The sequence below is a fragment of the Peromyscus eremicus genome, unplaced genomic scaffold (assembly GCF_949786415.1).
Source record: "Peromyscus eremicus unplaced genomic scaffold, PerEre_H2_v1 PerEre#2#unplaced_541, whole genome shotgun sequence".
Taxonomy (NCBI): Eukaryota; Metazoa; Chordata; class Mammalia; order Rodentia; family Cricetidae; genus Peromyscus; species Peromyscus eremicus.
Genome location: NW_026734777.1, coordinates 54758 through 70689, shown reverse-complemented (window position 1 = coordinate 70689; position 15932 = coordinate 54758). Strand labels below are relative to the sequence as shown.

Genomic DNA, 15932 nt, shown 5'->3' with positions numbered 1-15932 from the left:
GGGCTTGGGGAACCCCAGGCGTTTCCTTTCTTGGAGCTGAGTTGGGTGGGCAGGAGTAAACACGGGCTTCTACAGTGTGTATGTGTGGGGTTGCTTCTGAGCACCTGGGGCCTGCTTGTCACCACTCCTTACTGCCAGAACTCTTCCTCGTGCTCCCCACTTCACCTTCTTGCCTTGTGGAGCACCCTCTTTCCTGACTCTAGGTTAGCAAATACCCCTCATCCCTGTCCACAATACTGTCTCTGCCTTAGCTATGTGAGGAGTGACCTTGTTGCTTCTTCCCCTTGGGCATCTCTCTTGTCTGCTTCCTTCCCCCTTTCCCCTCAGGCTTAAGGAATGCTTACAGTAATGTGAGATGGAGTGAGATGTGACAGAGAAAAAGTGGCTGGTTGCATGCAGCTATCTTAGTGGGGGCACATCTGTCAGCATAGCTGGTCAGCGCTGGATGAGACTGTGGAGTGGACTCCCATTTCATGGTGTCCTGTAGACAGACAGACCTCTCTCCAGACATTTGAATTTTGTGTGTAGCCACTGCTCAGCAGCTGTTGGAGGGCCTCACACCAAGCCCTGTTCTGGTGGGTTAGAACGAGAGAACAAATCATCCATCGTGAGAGAGATCATTCTAGAGAGTTACCTCTGTACCGCCCCCAAGACCACTAAATGTCGCAGAAATGCCAACTGCTGTCCCTCGGAGATTGGCTGGATCCACTGTTCCCCACCAAGGGGTGATCAGGCAACCCTGGTGTCCTGGGGTGCTCCATGAGCCAGCCCCCTTGGGGCAGAGTCCTTAGGGGAACAGTGTGCTCAGAGTTTCATAGAGCCAGCAGCTTGAGAAGTAGCACAGCCTCTCCCATGCTGCCCTGGATCAGGACTGCGTCAAGTGGTCTCTATAAAACACGGACAGGCCAGGCGGAGGTGGTGCACGCCTTTAATTCCAGCACTCGGGAGGCAGAGCGAGGCGGATTTCGGTGAGTTGGGGGCCAGCCTGGTCTACCGCGCGAGATCCAGGACAGGCACCAAAACTACACGGAGAAACTCTGTCTCGAAAAACAAAACAAACAAACAAACAAACAAACAACAAAACCATGCACAGTGTGGCACTGGGGTGAAATGGGAGGAGTCAGCAGTGGTCTTGCCAGGATGGCCGGACAGATGGCCAGACAGCTGCTTCCCTTTGCCTTTCAGTTGTTCCATGTTGCCAGGAAGCTTCTGGGGCAGAGGATGTTCGACAGACTAATGAAGATGACCGTCTATGGCCATTTTGTGGCTGGCGAGGACCAGGAGTCTATCAGGCCTCTGATCCAGCACAACAAAGCCTTCGGTGTTGGCTCCATACTAGACTATGGATTGGAGGAAGACCTGAGCCCTGAGGAGGCAGAGCGCAAGGAGATGGAGTAAGGCCTGTCTTTCTGGTGTTATAAGGCCCAGCTGTAACCCTGAGGTGCACCAGGCTGTGGGGGCCTCAGCTAGGTGGTGGCCAAGACTTGGAGAGCCTTTGGTCTGATTGCCAGCAGCCCTCATGGGCTGTGCCTAGCTAGAGTTCTTCTTTCTTGCAGACCAGAGTGCTGTGCTTTTGTGAGCCTGTACCAGAAGAGGGCTGAGCGATAGATCTGCAAACTGGCCCTTGGCATGTCCAGCTCATCACATAGTACTGAGGCTGTAGTTTTACATTTTGAGTGGTTGAAACTATCAGGACAAGAACTATATTTTGTGATACAAAACTATTTAAAATTCAGATTGCCTTTGCAACTTGCAAGGGCAGAGTGGTGTAAGCGTGTGGCCTCTAAGGCTGAGACTTAGCCATTCACAGAAACATTTGGTGGTGCCCGGCTTCCTGCTCTGCTACAGTCTACAATCTCTCTTTCCAAGGATTCCCGACTCACTGACTGGACCTGCAGGTTCCAACTAGTCCTCAAATAGTTTCCTAATCTGCAGATGGCTGTGCCTGCAGGGTGTAGAGCTTTGCAGACTGGGCCTAGCCAGACACTCATGGTCAGTAGAACTGTAGCAGGAAGCAGTGTGGTGTGACAGGCAGCTTGGAGTATCCTGCTGGCACCAACTTGCCTCAGGGACTTTCCCCAGGCCATGAGTAGAAAGCACAGCTCACAGACTGCCCCCTTGGCAGCAGGACAGAGTGGCCTTATTCTGCCCCCGGGGTGGCAGCTGACTCTCTGGAGGCCTGTACCCTCCCTAACGGGCCCTTGCTTGGGTTTTGGGTCCTAGGTCTCTGGCTGCAGGGGTTCCACACGTGTGAAGCTCAGGATGGGCCTTGTCAGGCCATTGACTCTACCCTGCTCCTCCCCAGGTGGCTAGCAGGAGGGGCTGGGGAAAGGCAGTCATGTGAGGCTGCTGGCCCAGAGAACAGAATGTCCAAGCCTGGCCTCAGCCTGGGAGCCCAGCCCCGGCTTAGTGATTGGCCATTCTGAAGGCGGGGTGACCCAGCCCCTGCATCCCCTGTGAACCTCAGGATTTGGCTGCAGGCCTTTACTAAGGCTGCTGGTGAATAACTAAATGGATTCCACGGCCTCAGCCTAGATAGAGTGAGCACTGAGTGCTCTCACCCAAGCGGCCTTGTTGTGAGATTGGGTGGCAGGCCCGCCCTCCCTGCCTGTCTGTGCATGTCCATTGGCTGCTCAGCTTGTCATGGCTGCTTGTCTCCGGGAGCTTTGCTTGGGCTCCGGGACATCAGAAATAGACCTTTCCTGACCTAACAGTGCCCACCCTCCAGTGCCAACAAGTGGTGGGGATGTGGGTCCAGCTCTGCTGCTGGTGTCTGTGCCTTCAAAGTACTAACAAGAGGGTGAAATGCCACTCTGACAGTGTTCTGAGTCTGTAACAGGGAGGCTGGCAATCTCCACATGCTGCCTCCCAGCAGGGCAAAGAGCTCACAGGGCCCACTGGTTGCACCTGACCAGAAGTGAGCAGCCCTACAGACCCAGAGATGAGGCCTGTCCCTAGCGAATGGAAAAAGGCACAGAAAGCGTGGAGACCAGACCATCTAAACTCTGGGCTGTGGGGCTGTTTAACCAACCTCCCATCAGGGGTCATTGAGCAGCCAAGTCTCCTTCCTTGACAGCGATTCTGCTCGGGAATCCCTGCGCCTGCCTCCCTGCACTGATAGCCCTGGGGACTTTTGTCTGGTTGACCTACACTGCTCTTAGGGAACCCATATCCTCCAGGGACCTTGGCTGTCTGTCTCTGAGGGAAGGTGACGCATGGGGACTGTCTGCCTCCTCATTACAGACTCAGAACACTGTTACAAATGGCATTTCACCCTCTTTCTTGTTACATCTTGTCAGCATGGGGTAGATGGAGCAGTAGCTGTCTGCCTAGCTTCTGTCCCCTGGGCTGTGGCCTTGTGGGCTGAGGGGCTTGTGGGGAGCCCCAGACACCCAAGGACACGGCCTCCTCCCCCCCCCCCTATAGTTTCTGGCTCAAAACATCTGAATAAGGGTCCTGGGACTTGAGAGGAAGGCCCAGGACAAGACTTCTTGGCACGTTGCTTGGTGGCCCAGATTTGCTCGAGTAGTGAGGTTCCTTGATGAAGCAGTGTTCTGCCCTGTGATGTGCCTCGGCACCCTGCCCTGTGGAGGACTTGATGTCCCCGAGTGTGATGGGGACTGGGGAGGTTTCCAATGACGTGATATTAAGGTCTCATTTACATCTTCTAAGAAAATTTCTGGTCGCTATTTGGAAAATAAGCCTAAGCGTCTTAGTAGAGACTGGGGCCATAGGGTGAGAGTAGCCGGGGTGTGTGGGACTCTATCTGGAGACCATAGATGTTAGGGGTGCAGGCCAGAGCAAGGGGCATTGTTGCTGGAACGGAGGAGCCCTTGTACAGGGTGGCCCCTGTTCCTCTCCTTGCCTGGCCTCATCAGTAAGGAAGGCTCTACCCACAGGCAGCCTGGGCATCCTCTCTCTGGCCCAGGTGGTCATGCCAGGCCTGAGGAAGGGCTGGGTTAACTCAAGTTGGTCTGTTTCCTTGAGTCAGTCTTCCATCAGGTTCATGGTCTAGTCCAAGGCTCAGCTGCCTCCTGGTGACCTGACCTTTGCCTCCTCCTCTGTCCTGCAGGTCATGCACTTCTGAAGCAGAGAGAGACAGCAGGGGTGAGTTTAGGAACGGGTACTCTCCTCACGCCAGCGCACAGTCTGGTGGCCCAGGAGGCACCTGGGCTTCCGGCCTGGGCCAGCCTTTGGGCAGGAGTCAAAGCCAGAGACTGCATCCTGTGGACAGAGCTATGGTCCTGGCTCTGTACCCGACCCACCTGAGGGCTCCTAGTGAGATACAGGCTCCTGGTATTTTTAACAGTTCTAGGAAGGCTCAGTCACCTTGGCCTTCAGCAGGCCACCGTCCAAGCCTTTGCCATGGAGGCTCTACTTTCCTGGCCTGATCTGCTGCATCACGAGGTTTAGCCGGGGGACCCAAGTGGCAAAGGCATTCGGGCTGTCAGGAGGGCAGCTTCAGGCTGCTCAGCAAGGCCTGTTTGGAGCCCGTCTGGAGGGTTGCAGCGCTGGGATGTTGGCCTATGCTGGGATGGGCAGGACATTGAAGAGGAAGTTCTGAACCAGGATAGCATCTCTAAAAAGGCCATGTCTCTACCTTCCCAGGCACAAATAAGAGGGAGAAACAGTATCAGGTCCACCCTGCCTTTGGAGACCGCAGAGATGGGGTCATCTGTGCCCGCACCTACTTCTATGCCAACGAAGCCAAGTGTGACAACTACATGGAGCGTTTACTGCAAACCATCGAGGCCTCAGGTGGGGTCCCCGCTTCGCTAGCTGCTCGGCAGAGCCTTGTGGAGGAGGTCAGGGCTGCAGTGAAGGGTCCTGACAGCTCCTGGGGGACCCCCTGACAAGCCCATGTTCCTGTGCACGTTCCTGCCCCTGGGCCTGCACCTGCATATGGTGTCCTGACACTGAGTTCTGGAATCCGCACCCCTCAGGTTGAGGGTCAGATCTGGGAGCTGATGACCCAGCCTCTGTGACTGCAGCTCCTCCTTGTAAGAGGATTGGGGATGGGAAGGCCAGTTAAGTCATGGGGCCATCGAGCCCTCGGGCCCCAGGGGTCCTGCTCGTGTGGTAGCGGGGCCCCACACCTTTAAATGCATCGCACTCCACAGGGTGTAACACTGGTAAGCAGTTACCTCACGGCAGGGTGGCCTGTGTGATCATGGCACTCTGGCGTCTTGGCATTTTGGTGAGAGGCATCCACTTGTCCTCTGACTGTTCTCCCTGGGGTTCTGTGCAGTCCCTGTTCCACTTGGCATTTCTGTGCTCTGTGGCCCATACATGGATGGCCTACAGTACTGAAGGCGTAAGGAAGAAACAGCCAAGGAGGCCGCGGGCAGTACAGATCCCTTGGGCTTCTTTGCCTGGTGTCTTCTTGCAGTTCCAAGGCTGTTTTGTTTCATCAGCCCTCTCCACCTCTGTAGCACTGTCCTTGGAGCAGCCATGGGCAAGGGCATTTGGGGGACTGGGTCTCACTATGGGTGGGAGCTGGCTACAGGGCTGGTTTTAAAGGCCAGGGAACTGCAAGGTGTACTTGGTCCCTCTGACTCAGTCATCCGTCTCCCTGGAGACACTCATGGTTCTTCCTTTGCTTCTGACAGGTGGAGCCAGTGACGGTGGTTTCTCGGCCATTAAGCTCACTGCACTGGGAAGACCGCAGTTTCTGGTAAGTGGTGGCACATTGGATCTGCAGAGGCTTTGAGACCTGGGGCTGCTAGGTGCACGGAGAGGCTCAGATTGGTAGCTGCGATCTGGGGCCACAGAGGTGGCCCCAGGACTGGATGGAGGAGCTGGGCACTTGCTGCAATGGGGCTCACACCTGCACTGGCAGCTGCAGTTCTCAGATGTGCTGACCAGGTGGAGACGGTTCTTTCATCAAGTGGCTGCAGAACAGGGACAGTCTGGGCGTGCTGCTGTAGACACGAAGCTGGAGGTGGTGGTGCTCCAGGTGAGCAGCCCTTCCCCTTCCCCTGGAACTGTGCAGTGGTCTAAGGTGGGGTCTTGGAGATGTTTGGAGGTGTAGCCGGGGCAGTAGCGGGGAAAATGGGGGAACAGTGCGGTGGTAGGAACTCTGGACGGCTCCACTGTCGACAAAGTATATGGCTATGGGGGTAGGGAGTTGGCTCAGCAGATAGCTGATGTGGGAAACGGCAAAGATGGAAAAGGTACCACAGCCACCAGGAACAGAAATGACCCTGAAATGAGTCCTGTTATCAGAGATGATGTGACACTCTCAGAGTCGTGGTGGGGATGGGTGTTAATGGACTGCGAGAGACGCCAACTGACTCTGCCTTCTCCATTCTCAAGGAAAGCATCGCAAAGATGGGCATCGCGTCCAGGGCTGAGATCAAGGGGTGGTTCACACCAGAGACGCTGGGAGTGTCTGGGTAAGAGCTGACATCCACCCCGGTACAGTCATGGTCTCAGCCGAGCCCCAGTGGCTTCTATTCCTGGTCACCTTCCAGGAAAGGATGAGCCATGGGAATGACAGTGTCAGGGGTCCTACTGACAGGAACTGATAGTGAGCTGGGAGTCCTGGGGGACAGGCAGCATGGGCACAAGACTCTTAGAAAACAACCCTGGTCCCAGAGCATCTTCCTAAGAGCCACACTGGCGGGTGAAGTCAGCACCTCATGTCCCATCCCTAGGGACAGAGGCTGGGACTAATGTCACCAGGAGTCCCAAGTCAAGTCAGAATGCTGGCTTGAGGTAGAGCTACTGGCTCTCAGGTGCCCTTGGCTAGCCCTGCCCATTGGCATCTCCAGCCCCCTGAAGTGACATCTGCATCCTGCCTAGCCTTACACTGTTGGCTCTTAAGCCTGACCTGGCTGTGGAATTCTCTGTATACTTTGTGTTTTTACTGATACTGACACATTGGAAAAATGGTCATGATTTGGTTTTAATTTTTTTTAAAATCGAGAGAAGTGTTTAGTCTTTAAAATCAAACACTGGGGTGGGCTTTGTGAAGGCTGAGTTTGGAAGTAGTCATTTGAGGAATGGGCTGGTGTGTGTCAGACCCCCAAACAACCCTAGTACTTGGGAGTATAGCCAGGTGGTTGGACCCAGAATTTCTGGCTGCTTGCTCTGCTGATGTACCTCATCCCTCAGCACTGTGGACTTGCTGAACTGGAACAGCCTCATTGACAGCAGGACCCAGCTCTCCAGGCACCTGGTGGTCCCCAATGTGCAGGTATCCCCCAGTTCCATGTGTCTGCCCACCCAGGGGACTCACTGTGATTGAGGTGCCATTCTTTCTCACCCTACCACAAAGACAAACCCAGGGTCCACAGTGCTCAGTGGACCTCTACACACAAGGAGAGGATGGATGTCTTGAGAAGGTCTTCCCCAGCCCACCTAGTCTTGTGTGTTGGGTCACCACAAGTCTTTAGGGCTGAACAGGGTCCAGCTGGGTAGCTCTCATCTGGGGTCTCCTAGTCACTTGTACTCAGAGGGTGGCAGGCAGGGACAGGTCATGGAGGTACCCTGCACACGTGTGGAAGGTGGTGCTGACCGCCACCTGGGCTTTCTTCCAAACATGGTGGCTGGGTTCCCAGAGTGAGTGTCCCCTGAGATGAAGGCCAGGCAGAAGCTGCATTGACTTTTGCAACCTGGCCTTAGAAGTCACGCCAAGTTCAGCTTGGCAAAGTAAGTTGCTAGTGTGGCCTGAATTCAGGGGGAAAGTGTTGTGTGGAATACCCCTGCTCTGGGTTCTGAAGGAGGAACGGCAGTAGCAGCCAAGGGACCTGCGGTTGTTTCTTCTGTTGTGTTCCCAGCCCCTGAGACTGAGGGTCCACCCCAAACTTTGAGCCACTGTCCTGGAACCTCAGGGTGCAGCGTGTTCATGACGTCTCTGCTCCAAGGTCACCGACAGACTTTGGCACATGCTGTTTGTGCTCAGTGTGCTGCTGGGATCAGTGAACGGATGGCTTATTAGCATTGCAGGAGCATCCTGGGCTGGGGCTGCAGGAGGAGGGGCAGACCTAGAGTTTCTGGTGCATCCTGCCAGTTCTCACCAGTCCACCAATGACCTGTTTGGCTCCTTGAAAGCCACATTTTGGTCCCAGGCGGCAAGTTAGTAGTAACCCATAGCCAATGGCTCCTCCTCTCGAGACTTTTCTATCCCCATGGAGCCTTCTGGTTGACTGGGGTCAAGGTTCTCTTCCTCTGCCTTTTTTTTGCATGGTTCCCTACTGATCTCAGGATTGAAGGGAGCCATAGAAATAAACTCCTGGGGATACAGGTCTAGGCCTGGTGCGGCTTACACAGGCACAGCTTTCCTCACATAGGACAGTGAGTGGGCTGGCTCTCAGTTTGGGCCATTTTGTCATTGTATCTAACTGGTTTAAGGCAAGGTACTGAGAGGTACTCTGGTCCCCGACAGGGCAGGAGGGTGGGCAGAAGACAGCATTGCTCCAATGTGACTCGCCTCAGGTGGAGCATTGTGGCCCACAGTGGCCTGACTTCTGCTGTAACTCTCAGACAGGCCAGCTAGAGCCTCTGCTGTCACGTTTCACCGAGGAGGAGGAGCAGCAGATGAAGAGGATGCTGCAGAGGATGGACGTGCTGGCCAAGGTGTGAGCAGCTGTGTGTGTGTGTGTGTGTGTGTGTGTGTGTGTGTGTGTAGGATGGACGTGCTGGCCAAGGTGTGAGCAGCTGTCTGTGTGGTGGGGAGGATGGACGTGCTGGCCAAGGTGTGAGCAGCTGTGTGTGTGTGTGTGTGTGTGTGTGTGTGTGTGTGTGTGGTGGTGGGGAGGATGGATGTGCTGGCCAAGGTGTGATCAACTCCCTGTGTGTGTATGGGAGGGGGCGTAGGGGAGGATGGGGACGATGGATGTGCTGGCCAAGGTGTGAGCAGCCCTACCAGTGTGTGTGTGTGGTAGTGGTGGGGGATACAGAGCATTAGGGGCCCCAGCACCCGAGCAGAGGGAAGGCATCACCAACCTTCAACCATAGATTCTTCCTCCCTATGTGCCTCTCAGAAAGCCAGAGATTCAGGCGTGCGGCTAATGATAGATGCTGAGCAGAGCTACTTCCAGCCGGCCATCAGCCGCCTGACCCTGGAGATGCAGCGCAGGTTCAATGTGGATAAGCCGCTCATCTTCAACACATTCCAGTGCTACCTCAAGGTACAGCCATTCGCCTCCTGCCTCCTAGCTCCCTGCCTGTTTCCAGTGTCTGACTGCGGTGCTGAGACCCTCTCAGGTGGTGCGACCCACCACCTCGCAGGGATCTGCCTTTCTATGGCGCCATGCAGTATCTGATTGGCCCTGCTTTGTGCAGAGGCCAGAGCAGCAGAGGTAAAGGAATGCGCAGGCTGCTAACCCTAGACTGAGTTCAGCTGTGTAGGAAACAGGCCCTGCCCAGTGGCCACACCCAGGCTTGCAGGAGAGGTTGGGTTGGTGCCAGTTGCAAAGGAGGAAACAAGACCACCTGGGACCCTGTCCAGGACCCAGTCAAGAGTGTACGTGTGGTCTGGCAAGATGACTCAATGAAAACGTTTGCTATGCAAGCCTGCCAGCCTGAGTTTGAACCCTAGATCCATGGTGAATGGAGAGAGCCAGTTTCTAAGTTTCCCTTGATTTCCACATGTGCATGACAGTGCCCTGCAGACCACCTTCCCACAGTACTAACACAAAATGCAAACAAAAGTGCATGAGGACAGAGGACAAGGATGTTCCTGGGCTCCTTGGAAGACTCATAGCTGACTGCCATTATTAGCACAGGATCCTCTTAAGAATCTGAAAAAAATCACCAGACTCCCCTGGAAGATTGACAGGGCTGAAGTAGATCTGGGAGCCCAGAAAAACCCCAAGTCGAGCCTGGCAGCCTGAGGTTCCTAAGTTGCTGGGCACCAAGAGGACATAGTGTATGTGGGGGCAGTCCCAGACAGGTGGCAATTTGCTCCTAACTGGCCAAGGTGACTCTGAAATACACGGTAACTCCAGGCATCTGGGTTGGCACCCACAAGAGCCATCTCAGGCTACACAGAGGAGGCTTAGATGGCCCCACTGTCCATCACCTTTCCTTGGGGTTGGAGGTTGGAGGCCCAGCTTCATCCACATCTGTCTCCCAGATGCTTTGAGGGGTGCGTCCCTGAGGTAACCCCTGGCTGGCCTGGGCGCTTTAAGCTGAGTCACACACGAAGCAGGCAGTCCCAGTGCTGAGTGGGGCTCCCTGTGACTTTTGAGCTTGGCCTTGCAGGATGCCTATGACAATGTGACCATGGATATGGAACTGGCTCGCCGTGAGGGCTGGTGTTTTGGGGCCAAGCTGGTACGCGGTGCATACATGGCCCAAGAGCGTGCCAGGGCTGTGGAGATCGGCTATGAGGACCCCGTCAACCCTACATATGAGGCCACCAATGCCATGTACCACAGGTGAGAGGGCCTTCTGTGCCTTCTTGGAACGATGCAAGAGAACCTTGGCCCCGAGTGTGATGGTCCCATTCAGGCAGAGCCAGTTTCCGGAGGGCAAAGGTGCTATTTCTGCTACTGTCACCATTTTTCCAGAACATCAGATTTTTCCTCTTTTGAATATGGATAAGTAAGTACTGGCCTCTGTGCCTCCAGTTGGCTTCTGCTGACACTTGAAACAACTGATACAGCTCATGTAGCAGGGTGCTTGCCTAACATGCCTGAAGCCCTGGGTTTGAACCCCAGCACCACATAAACCAGGCCTGATTGATTATGGACACCTTTAATCCCAGCACTTGGGAGGAGGAGGAGGCAGGAAGATCAGTAGTTCAAAGTCATGCTTGAATGAGAGAGGGGAGGGGGTAAGGAGAAAGAGATCCATCCTAGGTGCCTGGCTTGCCCCACGTGGCAGGCTCCACCTGTCAGCTTTTCAGCTCAGCATGGCAGTCAGGGGCGGTGGCACACCCGTTCTTTCTGCCGGTTCTGACTGGGGTCTCTTGTGCAGTTGTTCTGGACGTTATGAAGAATGATCTAGGCTAGCTGTGCCTTCAGTTCTGGATGGGTTTATTAAGTGTACAGCAAGCAAAAGTAAAAGGATTAACGGAGAGAAGCAGCAGATAGTGAACATTACCGAGTCATGGGCCCGTAAGGTCAAGCAGACAGCTGGAGTGTCGGGGTAGCCCCACCCAGACAGACAGTCATGCCGGAGCTCCTGATGGGGAGTCCGGGACAGCTGTCTGCTCCGCAGGACCAGCTTTTTGCCTTTCCTACTGGAAACATTTTGTGAGATAAACAATGTCAACTTTTGGATTTTTGACATCTAGCTGTTAAAGATGTACCCACTGCTCGTCGCTCTCATGGTGACAGAACCAAGGGGCTAGCCTGACGTAATGGGTGTGGGTGAGTGTGGACTTCAGACAGAATACGCTGTGATCTGGAGTGTGGGGGCAACCCCACTTCTAGGGCCAGCGTCTCAAGGAACTCAAACAGCACGTGACCGCTTACCCACATAACCTATACTGCCGGTGCATGCAGTCCAGCTTCACGTGAAGCCCCTCCCCCAGGCTCTGCTTGCTTATTGCAAACCTTGGGTTCCAGCTCCTTCCTGTTCCATTTCAAGAGTCTGCTGCACATCCAGGCAGGGCCACATGCCAATGTTTACGCTGCACACGCTGCCCTCTGCCCCTTGCCTCTTAATGACTCCATCTCCTATTTCAGCACAGACGCCAGGACAGGACACCCAAGGCTATGTTCAGGCCCATGGCCTTTTCTGGGTATCGTACTGGACTCATTGACCATCCTGCCCTCCTGCTGTAAGCACGTGCAGTCATAGGGCACAGCTGGGGGATGTTCCTAGAAACTGACCTCTGGTCAGAGAGCACGTGTCTGGTGCTCAGGGATACCCACCCTACCTGAGGCCTCCACGAGTGTGCTATAGGGCCCTGCCCAGAAGCCAAGCCACAGTTCAGCCCTGGTAGGATCCTATCAGTCCTTCCTTTTCAGAGCACTACTGCTGCGGAGATGTGAACTAATGATTCCCGATAGAACACCCAGGACGGATTGGTACCATCCAAATCTAGTGTAGTTAACCGATGGAATATATGGGCGTTACATGATGGGGGCGACTCACGCAGTGGCATCAGTGAAAAGCTCACCCCAGCAGAGGGGACAGTTCAATAGAAGCTGCATCCCTGGAGCTCCCTAACCACCCTGCAGGCAGTTCCACGGAGTCTCTGCCCCAGCAGTTGCTTACCTTACCGCTTTTATGCTTTTCTACCTGTGGGAGTGGCTTGTCAATCTAACGGTCTGGGATTCCTACACTGAGCAGTGAGTTCCTATGCAGATGTCCTTATCTTCTTGAACCTTAGGAACCTCCCTCCTTCCAGGCAGGAAGGTTTCACAATCACCACCTAGGGAGGCCCTCCTTTCTGAGGCTCTAGCCCTGGCCACAGCTGCAACCATGGCCTGCAGAGCCACGAGGGGTTCAGGGGGTGGTTGGCCTGGAGCCAAGCTTAGGTGGGGCCGTCCCTGTCCCAGGTGCCTGAACTACGTCCTGGAGGAGCTGAAGCGCAGCCCCAGGGCAGAGGTGATGGTGGCTTCCCACAATGAAGACACAGTACGCTTCACACTCCGTAGGTGGGTTCTGCCAGCTGGACTTGGGGGCTTCTCGGTGGCTTGTGGGTGGCAGGTGGTACCGGGCTGAGGGAACACACGCGACCTGTTGAGTGTGCCGAGTGTCTGGGGGGTGGTAACGTGTGGAATGAGCGGACACAGCTGAAGCCTATAGATGCCGATAGGCACCAGGCTTGTCCGTCATTCTTGACCTTTCCCTCTACGAGGTTCCTACTCTAGTTTTTGAAATACCAATTATCAAGTTCAAAAATAAATTTTGTTAGGTGACAAAAAATGGCTAAGAGACAGATCCAGGGGTAGGTCCCAGGGCCCTGGGAAGCCTTGCCAAGTGTGGCCTTCCTGTTTACCAAGTTTCCTGTAGCATTTTAAACTGCATTGGAATTTAATGTAATCTTTTTTTCTCTTTGAATACTTATCCCAAGGAGTGCAACTTTGGTAGAGTTCTAACAAGTCAAATACAGAAATAAGTAAAGTCTTGGAGAGTCTAGTACATTTCCTGTAATTACCAGGGCCCCAATAACCCCCATTCCCCATCTCCATGTTTCTGGATTTGGATGCATAAAATCTGGTAGACCCTGTACAGTGGTCTTGCTGAGTCAGCCCAGGAATCAGGCTCAGGCTCCACGGCACAGTGGGCTAGCCTACACCCGGGCTGGGCCACCCTGTGGGGCTTCCTAAAGGAGCAATGAAGCTGAAAGGCTGGGCTGGGCAGTGGGCCGGGGAGACTCCTACCTGCCAGCTCTAACGTCATCTGGGGGCCTTGTATGCAGTCTGCTCAGGATGGTGCTTCTCACAGCCTGACATCACAAAGCCCCTCAGCTGTCCGGAGATAGCGGTGAGGGAGAGGTCAGGCCTCTGGACACACTCCACGGCCACCTAAGATGTGGACAGTGGAGCCTGGTTTGGGGAGAAAGACCTGGGAGAGCAGTCCCCTGCAGAGCTCTGCCATGCTCCAGCCAGCCTGGGACAGGGTCAGGACTGAGATGATGTGAACCAACTCAGTGTGAGGGGAAGGGATGGAAATCCCAGACCTTGCCATGAATAGGTGCGGGGAGACCCAGGGTCCTATGTCCTGAGGTGGGGCCCTGAGTTCAGGAATGTGCTCAATGTGCTGCCTGGAGCTAGGAAGCTGGAGATGAGATGAGGTAGTTATCACCGTGCAGACATTTAAACTAGGAATATGCAGTCAGATCCTGCGGAGACAACTGCCCCACCTTCCAGTCGAGCACAAGTGACTTCCCAGGGCTTGACGTGTGAGCATGAGGACTGTGGCTTGATTCACAGAGCCCACGTAAGAAAGCCGGGTGTGGGGTAAGAACTTGTAACCTCAGCACTGGGAGCCAGACACAGGAGGAACAGTCAAAGTGGTGAGCCCTGGGATGATGAGACTGTCTCAAAAATCAATGGATGGCTCCTGAGGAACATTACCCAAGTGGTCCTCTAGTCACATGCATGTACACGCATGAACACTAAGCACACGTACATGTAATGCAATGTAATCCATAGTCATAACTGGATTTTCTAGTAGGCAAGTTAAAAATGATTTTATTTTTTGAGTCAACATGTTGATAGCATGTGATAGCCGTAGTACATCTCTGCTTTCCATTCAGACCAAAGGAGAGCTGTGCACCCAGCAGGGGAGAATGAAGTGCCAGTCACTAGAGCGGGGAAGGCTCAAAGCACTACAGGGGGCACTGGAGGTGGAGAAGGGGTGTCGGAGGTGGGTGGGTGGGGTGGGATGGCTCTCCCTGTGGGAAAGACCTAGATAGGTAGAGCAGAGCCCACATCCCTGCCCCAGCCCACTGGAGACAGGCTAGAATGTCGGTGAAGAGGGGCTCAGAGCTACATCAGGGTGCCTGTGTCCAGGGGTGGGTCCTCACGAGCATGGCCCCCTTCACAGGATGGAGGAGTTAGGCCTGCATCCTGATGATGGCCAGGTGAGCTTCGGACAGCTGCTGGGGATGTGCGACCAAATTAGCTTCCCACTAGGTGAGCTGGGTTGTCCTGGGTGTGTGCAGGGGGGTGGGAGGCATCGTGAGCGTGGGCGTTCATAGCTGTGTGTGTGCAGGCCAGGCAGGATTTCCCGTGTACAAGTATGTACCCTATGGTCCCGTGATGGAGGTGCTGCCCTACCTGTCCCGCCGTGCCCTGGAGAACAGCAGCATCATGAAAGGCGCCCAGCGAGAGAGGCAGCTGCTGTGGCAGGAACTCCGCAGGCGGCTGCGCACTGGCCACCTCTTCCACCACCCGGCCTAGTCACTGCAGGAACCATGCCCACACCTCCGCCACTCAACCTGTTAGCTCTGGGGCCTCAGGCAGGGCACAGCTTTGGGTGGGCTGGGATTCCTTAGCCTAACCTACCCCAACAGGGTTCACCTTCTATCCAAGTCTTTGAGGTGCTGAGGTGGGGGCTGCCCCCGGGACATCCTGCACCTCCAGGAGCAGACACTCAGGTATGGGGTTGGCCAGAGCCACTGGGAGCCGCCCCACTATTCTGAGTGGGCACTGATCACCTCCGCAGGCCACAGAGCCCCAGTCCAGAATACCTGCCAGGGTCTAACCCATCTTCCAAGACCCCGCGGTGGGTGGAGAGCAGAAGCCTGTTTAGTCAATAAATCACGCTGTAACTGAGAACATTGCCTTCCGTTAGTGACTGCACATGAAGTCAGCTCTGAGCAGCAGAGGGGCTGGCCTGGACGGAACATTTCTTACCTGTAGTTCCAGAGGCCACTCTAATCCAGACACTGGGGACACCCGACCACCTGCATTCCAGGCTGTGGATGAATGTAGGCAGCACACAAAGGCCGAGGCCCAGCTCCCCTCTCCTCCTGTCCCTCTGCCCTTCACTCCAGAAACTCAAGCCCTAGCTGGCTCTGTGGCAGGTCCCCCACCTCCTGCTAAAGCTCTCCAGTTTCACGCAGCAGCTTGGAGGTGGGTTCTTGACAGTGAAAGGCATAAGGGCTTGACTGGGTATCTCAGAAGGCCACTGCCCATGGTCTCTGCCTCTTTGCTGGCTCCAGCATGGCCAGAGCCACTAGGAGAGGATCCTAGCTAGCGTGGACACAAAGCATGTGCTGGAGTCTTTATTTTTTTAGGCCACACACGACTTGGGCTCCGGAGCTTCTACCCAGAGCTGGGGCCACACCAGAACAAGCAAAAGCCAAGCCTGGAGGGAATGTGGGTATGCCCAGAGGGGAAGGCTCAACATTCAGTCACGGGACCTTCTCGCGATACCATTCCTGTTGCTTGGACCCCTCCTCCAAATCTGGACCGAGGACAGCTGCACGTGCAGCCAGCATCTAACCAGCGTCTCCTCACCAAGACAGACCTGTTGACAGCTGGCAGCGTCCTGGCAACTGTGACAAGGCAGTGCTGCCA

General features: G+C 54.9%; 1 protein-coding gene across 1 annotated transcript; it reads left to right on the top strand.

Moving 5' to 3' along the window:
• Positions 1-1188: 1188 nt before the first annotated feature.
• On the top strand, positions 1189-15180 carry LOC131901869 (proline dehydrogenase 1, mitochondrial-like). The gene is made up of 13 exons (XM_059252933.1): positions 1189-1394; positions 4073-4107; positions 4609-4758; positions 5610-5674; positions 5840-5956; positions 6316-6395; positions 7117-7198; positions 8488-8580; positions 8988-9134; positions 10210-10385; positions 12459-12557; positions 14455-14543; positions 14623-15180. The coding sequence occupies exons 1-13, from the start codon at positions 1222-1224 to the stop codon at positions 14808-14810; spliced, it is 1494 nt and encodes a 497-aa protein (XP_059108916.1). The 5' UTR covers positions 1189-1221; the 3' UTR covers positions 14811-15180.
• Positions 15181-15932: the final 752 nt, after the last annotated feature.

Bases quoted from the DNA above. Each gene is read 5' to 3' on its own strand.
- LOC131901869 (XM_059252933.1), top strand. From the start codon at position 1,222: ATGTTCGACAGACTAATGAAGATGACCGTCTATGGCCATTTTGTGGCT. The intron at 4,108-4,608 runs GTGAGTTTAGGA...CTACCTTCCCAG, and splicing joins AGCAGAGAGAGACAGCAGGG to GCACAAATAAGAGGGAGAAA. The intron at 5,957-6,315 runs GTGAGCAGCCCT...TCCATTCTCAAG, and splicing joins TGGAGGTGGTGGTGCTCCAG to GAAAGCATCGCAAAGATGGG.